General features: G+C 35.9%; 1 protein-coding gene across 3 annotated transcripts; it reads left to right on the top strand.

The window, feature by feature from the left end:
* The first annotated feature begins 5,954 nt into the window (after positions 1-5,954).
* Positions 5,955-12,577, top strand: LOC122018647 (THO complex subunit 4C-like). Of its 3 annotated transcripts, XM_042576023.1 has the most exons (7): positions 5,955-6,258; positions 6,997-7,241; positions 7,862-8,005; positions 8,103-8,171; positions 11,098-11,288; positions 11,726-11,773; positions 12,142-12,577. In XM_042576023.1, the coding sequence occupies exons 2-7, from the start codon at positions 7,056-7,058 to the stop codon at positions 12,329-12,331; spliced, it is 828 nt and encodes a 275-aa protein (XP_042431957.1). In that variant the 5' UTR covers positions 5,955-6,258; positions 6,997-7,055; the 3' UTR covers positions 12,332-12,577. The 3 variants fall into 3 exon arrangements, with proteins under 3 accessions (XP_042431957.1, XP_042431959.1, XP_042431958.1); XM_042576025.1 differs by lacking the exon at positions 5,955-6,258 and having other exon boundaries at positions 7,098-7,567; XM_042576024.1 differs by lacking the exon at positions 5,955-6,258 and having other exon boundaries at positions 7,098-7,618.
* Positions 12,578-13,132: the final 555 nt, after the last annotated feature.

Raw genomic sequence — 13,132 nt, 5'->3', positions numbered from 1 at the left:
TTAAACAATATTTAAAAATAATTATGATTAAGATTTTGAAAATTAAATCATTTGAAAATAATTTAATTTAATTAAGGATTTTAGAATTAATTGAAATTAAATATGATTTGAAAGTAATTATGATTTGAAAATAATTAAAATTTTAAAATTAATTATGATTTGAAAGTAATTATGATTTGAAAATAATTAAAATTTTAAAATTAATTATGATTTGAAAGTGATTATAATTTAATTATAATTTGAATATAATTAACATTTTGAAATTAATTATGATTAGAAATTAATTATATTTGTGAAATTAATTATGTTTTTAAAATTAATTATGGGTAATTAGATTTTAAAATTAATTATTAATTATAATGACTTAGTTTAATTGAATTATTTTTTAGTTAACTTAATTGAGTTTAACTAATTTAGGTTTGGTTAACCACTTTATATTTTAAACTTAGGTCAAATTGTTGGTTAATATACCCATTCGTGGTTCAAATTGTTGAACTAGTCAAGACTTGTTGTTTGCTGGTTATGCATTTATTTGTGTAGGATTTGGATGTATTGTAGATACTCTTGATTTATTGGTCATACTTAATTGAGCAGATTAGTGGATGTTATATTATGAGTTATGCCTTTGCTTAGCAGATGCTCATATGAGTACTCTTACTTTTATGGTAAGTATTTCTCCTGAGACTACACTCTTTGATATATATATATATTTATAGTGACATGCACTATCTTTTTATACCCGCTGAGTATTTTGCACTCACTATCCTTGCTTTCCCTTTATTTCCAAGTTAGTAGGTAGAAGATGCGTCGTGTCACTCGGAGGAGCCTTGGTTGCCAGTCTCACATCACACTCGAGATTGTGTTTTCCACGTTGTTATTATTGCTATTTTTGTTCTGGTTTTCAAACTTAGTTGTGCAATACTTAATTTGATTTTGGTTTCCATTTTAGGATGTGTTTATATTTGGTTATGTAGTTGTTATGTCAAGTCGGGCAGACTTGCAGTAAGTTGTATTGTTGTTATGTTTTGCTTATGTCTTCTACTATCTTTTTGTTCCAGTCGTGTGAGCTGCTTATAAACTACGTAGTTATATTTACATTCAGACGTGTCCGCTGTTGTTAGCTTGTGAATAACCTTGTGATATTGTATACAAGTTTCAATTGTCGTTGTAATAGGGGAGGTGCTGTTCGATTTTCGTCGGACAACCTTACCCTTGGGCCATGGCACTATTACTGAGGAGTCGTCCAACACTGAGCTTGAGCTAACTATCTATAAAGAGTGTTGAGTAACAAGGTTTAATTTCTGTACTTAATTACTACAAAAAAAGAAAGTATAGCTTGTTACACTTTTCCCATTCTTTCTTTTGTAAGAGGTTATTAGTGGATTACACATCGATAGGTCCGCAGGACCTTGGGATTGGAGTAGGAGCCGTCAAAAGCTCTGAACAAAGTAAAACCAAACGTGTCTTTTTCTTATTTTCTCATTATTCCTCTGCATTCATACTTAGTTTTTTTAAAAAAAGTTTTTAAAACCACGTGATTCACTCCCCCTCTCACGTGTGTCTTGATTCAACAGTTGTAGCAGCTAACATTCCAAGTAGCTGATACAATATTGTAGCAACTATAATAATTAACAATTTAACATCCGGGACGTCCAATAAAGACAACATATGTTTTTCCCTATATTAAATTATATATATCATTTAGAATCATGTATAAACAATATATATTAGGAATAGAGGAAATTACAACTTAAAATGAAATGACTTACCAAGTAGCTGCTATACCTTGTAGCAGCTACTTGGACATTGGCTTTGTACATTATAACATAAATCCTTCTAATATATGTTAGGATCACAGTCTAGAATTACAACTTAAAATGAAACAAATTATCATTGATTATAAAATGTGAGAATTGATGTTTGGTAAGTTCCTTACAAATTATATAAGTAAAAACTAGTAAGAAAGCACCTAGGCTTGTGCGTTGTAGGATATATCAGAACTAAAAAATATTATACAGAGCTGAAAAACAGACAATGGAGTGGAAAGACTTACAATTGAGAATGGAGAGGGGTGCCTTCAAAACCAGTGTCGCCTTTGTGTTCGACACGTAGTTTGGGGAGCTTCATCTAACTCAAGAACAAGCTTCAATCGTTGGCTATGCACTCGGAAGGAGCAAGCTGCAATGGAAGACGACGACGATAAAGGAAGAGGCGAGAGCGAGAGCAATTTGCATTTGGGAAATTCTTTCAACAATGTTTTGAATAATGCGCAAAAAGAGGAGAGAGAATAAAAGGAATATTTTTTTATAAAGAAATTAAGCTGGCAACGCCACGTATGTTCGTCGCTCACGGTCGTGCACGAAATGTCGGGGTGACATTTCCTGCACATATTACCTTGCACATCTCTTGAGCACATAATTTTTTTCGGTTTGAATATATTTTTGTGCTTAATACTATAACTCAACGCCTGAACCCTAAAGATAAACTTTTATTGGCATAACCAAAAGCTTAAAAAAATAAACAAAAAAAATAAGCACCGTGGTCGACGTTATGAGCATTGGCATATATTAGCCTGCACACTTTTAAGCTCCCCTCATGTCCGGGTGCCCGGATGCTCGTCCAATGCCCTGACTCACTTTTTTGAGTCGGGCGCCCAAGATTGTGCAAGGTAAGGGTATAATGTAGACACATCCTTAGGTGAGCGATCATGGGGACATCCGATGTGGACGATCTTATGCAGTCAAAATCTAATTTTTTTAATCCCTTTCTCATCTGCATGCAATAATTATTCTCTCTTCCCTCTTAAATTAAAATAAAATGATATTTTCTCTCTCCTTTGATTGCATGGAACAATCACTATCGTACTAGTTTTTAAAAACTAGCATCACAACTTAATTACATCAACCACTGTGTGAAGGTGGTGGTGGCGGTCTTGGTTGGTGCTGGTCTTTAATCAACACTACCTCATTGATGATTTTTAAAAAACAACACCATCTTGGTGCTGGTTTTTTTAAAAGAGACCTTTGTGCTGATTTTTAAAAACTGGCAATGATGCATAGAGAGGACACCAAGGTGGTACTGTTGGTCTTTAAAGACCAGCAACAAAGTAGTACTGGTTTTTAAAAACTAGCACTAGGTTAAAAATCAACACCACCTGGTGATGATGTGAATTTTTAAAGACCAACAGTAAGGGTGTTATGTGCTGATCTTTAAGTCTAATATCTTTGGTACTGGTCTTTTAAAGATCAACATCATGTTGGTGCTGGTCTTTAAAGATCACCTTGGCGTTGATCTTTAAAGGGTGTTGGGTGATGGTCTAAAGACTAGCATCACTTTGTGTCGGTCTTTTAAAAATTAGCACTATAGTGATGATTGATGTATTTAACCCGTTGTACTGGTTTTTAAAAATCAGCACCGCATTGATTGTTACATGCAATCAAAGGAGAGAGAAGAAATACTTTTATTTTAATTTAAGAGGAAAGAGAGAGAAATTATTACATGAAGATGAGAGAAATTGAAAAAATTGGGTTTTGACTGCATCATATGCCCATGTTGGATGTCGTCCATACTCGCTCACATAAGGATGTGTAGGATATCATTTATATACATATAAGCTCATTTAACTTTTAAATGAGTCATTTTCGAGCCGAGTTAGAGCTGTTTATGAATTATTTAATTTTATTATGAGCTGAGCTTGAGCTTAAGAATTAAAGCTCGAATTAAACTCAAGTCGAACTTAAGCTTAGGTAAAACGAACTAAGTGTTAGGGATCGGACGACCGGCTTGAAGGGGGGTTGCATAGACGACACCTCAAATCCTTTATTCCTACACTATTGTTAGCTTGCGCAGTGAAAATACAAACAAAACAAACAAGCTAAACTAAAACTAAGACAATAAATGAAATGCAAACCAATACACGTTCGTTTAACGTGGTTCGGAGATTAGAACTCCTACTTTACAGATGTCCGTAAGGTGGACGATCCCGATCCTTCGGTGGATTACTCTCCGACAAACTCCGGCTAGCTCACGTAGCTCCTTGTGGGTGGAGAAACCTCACCACAACCCTCACAAGAACTCCTTTGACTCTAGGGCACAGGTAGACTACTAATAGAGATTAATCACCTCTATTTCGTCAACTATAACCAAGCTTCCAAGCTTTGGTTATATAAGCCGCGGGTTGAAAACCCCGTCTACCAGTCGACTGCCAAAACATGCAGTCGACTGTCCTCTGTGGAAATTCGATCGTTACATCCCAACGACTCGATACTAGTCGACTGTTGCATACTGTTGAGCCAACAGAAGCATTCTATTCGCTCCCAGTCGACTGAATCAGTCGATTGCCTAGTTGACTGAACCAGTCGACTGATGAAACATGCAGTCGACTGGTACCGAGTGCATTATCTCACAACACTCGGACCCTCACTCTTACGACTCTGACGCTTCCTTCGCAGCCTTGACATTTTGCCTTCAAGCCTACTTCCTCTTTGGCTCTCGTCCCTCGGATGCATGCAAGCCTGCGGCTCGCCCCTAATGTCATCCTTCGCGTATGCCTCGAAGTCGCTTCCCTCGGCCCTTGTCCTTGTTGCCTTGTCCACGGTCCCTCGGATGCTCCATCTTTTATCGGACCCGAAACCGTCAACCTGAGTCACATGTGTATCCTGCAGTCCTGCACAACCCAAGTACACATATCAAATAACAAGGGTGAACCTAACTTAAACCCTTTGCCCAAACACCAAAATACATGGTCCCACGGACCATTGGGATTGCCCCAACACTAAGCTCGAGCCTCTTACGGTTCGATTTCAGCTTATTTCAATTACACCCCTAAGTGTCGCCATACTGGGTGCTCAGGATAATTACTACACGTGCGTGTGTGGGGGTAGACACGTCCCCTTAGGACGATCTAGTGGTTAGCGTATGAGGTGCTGCTAATTTAAGGTATGAGGTTCGAATCTCAGCATAGCCGAGATAAATACCTCCCTCATGCTCCGTGATTTACCTTCTCTGTATTGGACATGAGATGGGTTGACGGGGTTGCCAAAAGATAAGAGCATCCATAATTCACTCCCATTATAACATTCATCACCTCATAAAAAACATGAGGTACACTGTCACATACTAATTATAATAACATATTTCTTTCACCCACGTTCCTTTTAATATTAATACTCATTATTTATGGGTCTCACCGTCCAATCAATTGTCTTAAAATTATATTATATTAAATAAATATATTATTAAAATATTTAAATCATTATTATTTTTAATAATAATCTTACTTAAAAATAATTTTACTATTTTAAAAAATAATATTAAAATTTTATTGTTTTAATCATCTTATTGTTTTTAAAATTTATATTTTTTTAGTAAATAAAATTAAAAACACGCACATAGTGAGCCTTCCATGTCCCTTTGTTTGAGCGCATAAAAGAAAAATAGTGTTATAATGATTTTAATACTAAAAGAGTATTATAATCTTATTAATGTATCACACTGTGGATACTCTAATAAATAGCATGAGCATTTTTGAGTTTAATTTTTCCTCTAGATTAATTTTTTACGGTATGGAGAATACTCATTTTGTATATATTGGTGGGAAGGATGATTATAAAATAGATGAGCATCATCTATATCTATCAAAATAATTTAAAAGATCTCACCTCTTTAAAAAAAAAAAAAAATATATATATATATAATTAAAAGTTACTGAACTTCTGAATTCATCGTTATATTTTAGATTTATTTTAATGATCAAAAAATTTTTTTTTATAAGTAATCAATGGGCGCTTTTTAATTTTCTTAGTCGGAATAGGAGGCGCCGAACTAGTTGTCTGTCCGTAGGAGTAGCCATTGGGCCAGCGGTTATGAACGATCTACCGTCTCTTTGGTACGGAGTAACTTCACATCCTGTCTTGGTATGCGCACCCGATCCTCGTGCATTGAGCGCGTCGTTATTAGACGAACCCTAGCGCTTCCATCGCGGCGTAGAAGGGCGTCAAAAATCTCCTCTTTTGCTTTCCCCTCTCTCGTCGCCCTCCCAACTCTGCAAATCCCCCCAGCAACAGCCCCCGATTCATCTTGGTTCCTTCTAATCCTTTCGACTTCCCCTCTGTTTCCGTCTCCCTGAATCCATCGTCAGCCTGGAAGCAGGGCTCTCCGAGATCTAGCCCTAGGAACCTCGTTAGAGCCACCCTCTCCCAGATCCGTCACTTTTTTTTCACTTTGAATCGATGTCCAGGAACCTGTGGTGTTTTTGAGGTATTTATTTATTTATTAGTTTATTTTTCTTCATCTATAGCCATCTGACTTTTGAGAAATTTGTAGTTAGTGTTTGAACTGTGCGTTTATCTGCGCTTTGCTAACGTTTGGAGGTCGGATATTTGGATTCATGCGCTTATATTTGTGACATCGTGCCAAGTCTGATCGGTTGCTGAAAAAAACTATTACCTGCGCGTATATTAGTTTCACATTGAGCATTTCATGGCTCTTTGAACTTTTTAGGCTTTAGAATATCAAATTGGGGTTCTTGCGTTTGTAATTCTCTAATATACTTTTCCATTGCATAATTTAGAATCCTATAAATCTACAAATTGCTCGTGATTGTCAATAAATTGAATTCGGATTAATTATTACAAATCATGAACACTGAAAATGTCTTTATTGTATTGATTAATTGTCAATTGTAAAGGCACTTTATATAAACGTAAAAGAGTGAATTGTTGTCAATTGTGTTTTTTTATTATTATAAATATAAACGTAAAAACTATTACCTGCTTGGCATGTTTGCAAGAATTATGTTCTAATAATTTATCTGCTGAATTGTTATTTACATAGCCAAATAGATAAATCAATAATAAATAAGAACTATCTATTTTATATAAGTTTATTTTTGTGATCTATGTCCATATTTCTTTTTCTATTATCATATGAGGACAACAGTTCTTATAACATTACAGATGAAAGTGTTCTCATTGCTTTTTTTATTTAATCTTGTAGGTCCTGCTTATTATCTTGGAATTCTCCAAGTTAATTATTGTAAAACCACATCTTTGGATATGGTGCTGGATAATCTGATCAGAAACAGAAACACTAGTCAAAGTGGGAGATGGCGAGGCCTAGGCCAAGGCCGTGGTCGTGGACGTGGTGGGCCTGGTGGTACTATCCGTGGAAGAGGAATAGGAATGCTTAATCGAGGCCCTCTTAGGGTTAATACTCGCCCGTCACCGTACAAGATTGCCAAGGCAAGCCCAAAACTATTGATTTTTTTGCATGTGTTCAAGAACCTGAATCATTAGAAACCCAGATATCAAAAGGAGGATATCAGAATTTTTTTATGGGGAGAGGGCTCATATACCACATTTATATTGCTTCTCGGTGCTTAATTCATTAATGAAGACATTTAAGGGGGACAATTTCAAGCTGATCTGTTGCTAAATTTGGAACATCAAATCATCGATGATGAAGCCCTAAATTCTTATGCTAGTTCCTGGGGATTTTTTGGTTGAAGTGCTTAAAGGGCTGTACTTTGGAGCTTTCAACGGTAGCTTATGACCTGCATATGATATTGGTGGACTTCTCTACTTCCATTTCTTATCAGTGTGCATTGTTTACTATTCCGGTGGACTTCTCATCTCAATTTTCATATCCATGCCATATCTGCTATTGATTTAGCATGCATCGTATTTTCAATAGAGTATTTCTTTCACAAGGGAATCCATTGGATGGATACTTTATACTTTGGGGTTATATAAACTCTTCTTCGTTCTATGAACTCACTTGGCATAACACTTAATCGGCAAGTATATGAATTGTGTACTAACATGTCTATTCCCTTATCTGGATGGTTGGCTGCATTTATCAGTCTTTCAGCAGAACAAAAGACATGACGCAGAGACATGATCTCTTTGGTGATAGCATGGTAGCAGCTGGCATTCCAGGAGTTGAAACAGGCACAAAACTTTACATTTCAAACCTAGATTATGGAGTTTCTAATCAGGATATAAGGGTAAGCTGATTCCATGAAATTAACCTAAATTACTTCCGACACTATTCTATAAGTTAATCTTATCTCTTTCGTTGTTCATGTTCAATTGGGCATGCAGGAGCTATTCTCTGAAGTTGGTGACCTCAAGCGTTTTGCAGTTCATTATGATAGAAATGGTCGACCAAGTGTGGGTTTTGCAAACTACCCTATTCTTTATATAATAAAAACATTTCTTTTCCTCCTAGTTTAAAATTGACTGTTGCACTAGGATACATTTCCTCGTTATATGTGACTTTTTTTTTTGGAAAATAGAACATTGTAATATCATAATAGTGTACGAGTCTTCTTAATGTGTCAGCATGAGAAATCATCGTTTCCGTTACTTTTGATTTAGGAAAGTAAAGAAAAGTCCAGAAAAAATTATTTGTTTTTCCTCATTTTTATTGTTTAAAATATCATGAGATGCTTATATATTTATTGTAAGTGCCACTGTTTATACTCAACACTTGGTTATTCCTTCTTGTGCTGCATCGTGACTTTAATTTTAAAATACAATAGAAATAATTTTAAGATCAATATTGTGGTGATTTGTTGAACTCTTTCTTCACGTGGAAGCAACTAAGTTATTGCTAGGTCAGAATAGCTTTTATCTTATGCTAAAATTTCTGGGTTTTGATTGTAAAAGAGTAGTCATCCATTTAAAACTGTGTAATTCTTAAATGATGAAATTAAACTTTATTTCTAATTAGAAGAAATTATTTACATCTCGTTGGATCGAGAATTGTTCTTTGTTCCACTTGTAAAAGAGTATCCATTTGAAAACCATTTAAAATCTTAATTAAACTCTTTCAATCAAAAGATTATTTTCAGTTTGTCTTTGTTTTACCATTTCTTCGGGAATGCTCTCTAACTGTCATTAGTTTTTTTCCCGCTTGATGATAGTATTTTCATATTAAAAATGTTAGTTTACAGCTTGTACGACCAAGTTTCTAGCTAAAAGCCTTTTGGTTAAATAAACATGGATATTCTGTAGATTCCATGTTTCTTTAACTGCAAGCAGGAAGCAATCTTTTCACTTTCTTAAACTGGAAATGGATCTGAAATACTTCAGTCACCAAGGAGATGCCTGTCCTGTAATCCTCATGTGGTTGGCCTTCATAGTTTTCTTCATGGCCCTATCCCTAATTGTTTGTTGTGCCATTTCTAGGTTTCAAGGTCTGAAATCTATGCTGATAATCTAGACACTGGCATTTTGTGTTAATGGATTGTAGACAATTTGCACACTCATTTTAACTGGAATCTAAATTCCACAGGAACTAGGTCAACATGAAATGGCCCTAGTTTAAATGGGTCATGTTGTGTGTGTGTGTGTAGGCATCTAATCCTGGGCGCCCACGGTGAGTGACAACCGTGGGCGCTCTCACAGCGTGTGAAATGCTGTTTCCCCCCCTTTTTTTGTTTATTTTTTTAAGCTTCCGGTTATGCCATGGTGAGTGACAACTGTGGGCGCCTCTCACAGCGTGTGCAACGCTATTTTTTCCCCTTTTTTGTTTATTTTTTTAAGCTTCCGATTATGCCAAAAAAAACTTTTGCTTTTAGGGTTTAGGGGTTGGGTTATAGTATTAAGCACAAAAAAAAAATTTCAAATCAATTTTTTTTTTGGTTGTGCACGGGTGTGTAGGGTAAGGTGTGCAGGATATCTAAACTCTCTCACTCTCACTCTCACTCTCACTCTCTATACACCCACGCACACACTAATGATATCGTGCTCACCTCCCGTGCCTGACTCTAGTGCCTAACTGAGTGAGCGGGATGCCTGGAAGTACACTTTGTCGTCCACCGGAGGTGAGCACCGTAACATTACTCTCTCTCTCTCTCTCTCTCTCTGGATCAACTTATAAAACTCAATTCAACTCAAATGCAAACCCAAAGTCATAATTTGCTGGTGAATGCATTTCATCTTTTGTCACCTCTACTATCAATGGACACTTCTAGATAAGTTGTTCAGCTTTTATTTCTCACATGACACAATCTTGTTTCCTTGAAGTTTTAGAAGGTCTATATTTCTTGGTTCTGTTTTCTAAGTGATACAGATAACCGATGGTTCATCAATATACAGTTGAAGCAGTATTATGCTACATTTTAAACTTGCAAATTGTCAACAAAGAGACAAAAGCAAAATGGTAATAGTATTTAAAACCATAGTTCTGTTACTGCCCCAGTTCTAAATTTGTAATGGCATCTACCACAGATTGTTTTTGCCGTGTGACCTAGAGGTCAAGGATTTGAGTCACGGAAACTTCTTGCAAAGCAGGATAAAACTATGTACAATAGACTATTCCCCAAGACGCCACATTAACGGGAACTTCGTGTACCGGGTTGCCCTTTTGTGATTCACAACGCATTCACATTTTAAACTTTTAGTGGCGCCTACTCGAGATTCAAGGTTTGTTAATATTGTTGTACCTTAAGGGTCATCTACTTGAATTACCTTATGCTCTTCTACATGGCCATCTGAGGCTATGCTGTCCTAGTCCAAAACTTGGAGACCAAGTTGTCATTAGCATTCATCTTTTACTTTAACTATGACATTGGAGTATGGAGGAATAACGCTGCACATGGAAGCTACAATGACCACTATGATACATCTATGGATCTAGACTCTAGAGATGTTAGTCTAATGTATCAGATAGGTTCTTTGTGGGTCTTTGTTTATTTTTAACATTACATTCATGAGCAAATTATGTGATCAAATATGTTTTTGTTAAATTCTCTTTGGTAGAGGAGTTACTAATTGGTATTGGGTTTCCATGCAGACTAATAATTGTCTTAAACAATAGAATGAAAGCTGAATGTCGGAAACCAAAATTTATTATTTCTGATGCAGCACAATGCTAGAATCACCACTTACCTGAAGAATGGTTAAAGTTGTGCAATATCAGAACTACATGATTTTATTGCCTCATTATCATGAACTATTATGCCATGATTGCCTCGTTAAACTAGAGTCAATTCCTAATGTTGTCTAATTTTGTTGAGACTGTGCCTTTTATGCTATCTTCTCATTTTCTTTTTGTTTTGTCATGTATTGAGATGATCAAACTTATATGCAGGGTTCAGCTGAGGTTGTGTACGCAAGGAGAAGTGATGCCATCGCTGCTTTAAAACGTTATAACAATGTGCTTCTGGATGGAAAGCCTATGAAAATTGAAATTATAGGCACTAATCTAGGATTGCCCACAACTCCTCGTGTGAATGTTGCTGGCGGTTCATATGGTAGAGGGAGAAGGACAGTTGTTATGACGTATGTGGTTTCAGTACATCTGCTATTTTTATTATATCTTCTTATTCAGTGTTGTCCAAGGATAATCCTTTTGTGCAGAAGATATCTGTTTCTCCAGTCGCATTAGATACATATCTTTCTTTGGAAGTGGATTCTTGTATGCTTAAAGTTTGAAAATTTTTGTTATACTTTCCTTTTCTGAAAAAAAATATACTTGAAAATTATATTTCTTTTTGCCTTAAGTCTTAAAAATTCTCTGCAACTTGCATCTGAATTCTTAATTGTTTATTGTTCTTCTATGTCTGAGTAATTTTTTCAGTGATTCTTAATAATTTTCACTTGTAACTTGTACTTACCATTTTACTCAACTGTTTGCTGATTTATCTTTCACTTTGTGTATATGGGTAAGAGAGAAAATCAACATTTTGAAAATTGCCTTAACAAAGTTTTCTTTTCAGCCCACAAATTGGTCAAGGTGGTACAAGTTCATCAAGCCGTTTTTCTCGGTAAGCCCATGCATGCCCATTTATATAGGCTGTTCTTGATCCTTTTTGAATACCGTTTGCACTTGTCTTCTAATATCCTCAATGAGGTTTTACTTGATTTTTGTTATCTACCCATTGTAACATATATGTGATTACCTTGGATGTTTAGTTTGTTTCTATTTGCATACAGAAATCTTTTTAAAGATGCAATGCAGTTCTTGGTTCACTTTCTTTTCAACGAGATCGATCGTTAATGTTACTACTATCCAAGAAATTTGAATTCATCTCATGGCATATCTTTAATGACTAAAGAATAAAGAGTCTCCTGACATTATGCCAGCTTGTTTTTGTACTGCTCAGATTGCTCATTTATTTTGCCCAACAAGCAGGATGAATCAAGGTAGTGGCCCTCAGCGTGGCCGGGGTCGAGGTCGTGGAAGTGCCAGAGGTGGTGGACGCGGTGCTGGAGCTGCCCGTGGTCGCGGTGGGCGAGGGATGAAGCCGAAAGTTAAAAAGTCTGCAGAAGAGTTGGACAAGGAGTTGGACAAGTACCATGCCCAGGGAATGGATACCTCTTAAGTGCAAACGCTCATTCGCCTAGTTACAAGTGCTTGTTCTAAGTATGAAAGTGAATTCTATCGTCGTGCGATACTGATGTGTAGTCTAGATCAGCAAGAAGAACCTACTGCGTTTGCTCAAATCAATATCGATATTTGAGGACCAACGATGTTTATGATTTGTTAGCTTGTGTTTTTCAATCGCAGAGTTGATCAAATTATGTGACTGAGTAGTGTATAAGAACCCTGTTTTTCGCATTTGATATCATGGGCATGCTATTCGAACTGGGTTTGAACTGGGTTTTTCATGGAGGATGTATATGATCTTCAGGAAGGACGTTAGGTGTAGGGGTGTCAAGTGATTTGGGTTACTTGATTTGAACTAACACAATTTGAGCCCGAATAACCCGCCATCAAAATGGTTTTTTTACTATTTTTTTTTAATTATTTATTTTTATTTTAATATGTCATTATTATCACATTAGTAATCATACTAACTATCATACGAGGGCATAGTTTAGTGGTAAACACTGTCGTTTTATCTTCCTCTCAATAATAGGGGCGGCCTAGGGACGGTTAATAGTAGTGGACGGCCTAAGGATAAGAAGGATCACAGTTTTTTTTTTTATAATCACATTAACTATTATATATCTAAAATATTTTAATTTTTAAGATAAAATTTAATTTAACCTTAAAAAATTTCCTAAACACTAAGTTTAAGTCAATTCGAACCCAAATCATTCCTCACACAATCCAAAAACTCCTCATATACCAACTCAAATTAAAAAATTCTCAACCCTAATTCGATATTTTTCAGATCAAA

The sequence above is a fragment of the Zingiber officinale genome, chromosome 9A (genome assembly GCF_018446385.1).
Source record: "Zingiber officinale cultivar Zhangliang chromosome 9A, Zo_v1.1, whole genome shotgun sequence".
In the NCBI taxonomy this organism is placed as follows: Eukaryota; Viridiplantae; Streptophyta; class Magnoliopsida; order Zingiberales; family Zingiberaceae; genus Zingiber; species Zingiber officinale.
The sequence above is the reverse complement of the archived record's forward strand: the minus strand, read 5'-3'. Positions and strand labels throughout refer to the sequence as shown.

What these genes read in the sequence shown, in the direction of transcription:
- LOC122018647 (XM_042576023.1), top strand. Translation starts at nt 7,056, where the DNA reads ATGGTGCTGGATAATCTGATCAGAAACAGAAACACTAGTCAAAGTGGG. An exon ending in CACCGTACAAGATTGCCAAG is followed by an intron (nt 7,242 to 7,861) that starts GCAAGCCCAAAA and finishes TGCATTTATCAG; the next exon opens with TCTTTCAGCAGAACAAAAGA. An exon ending in AGAAGGACAGTTGTTATGAC is followed by an intron (nt 11,289 to 11,725) that starts GTATGTGGTTTC and finishes TTTTCTTTTCAG; the next exon opens with CCCACAAATTGGTCAAGGTG.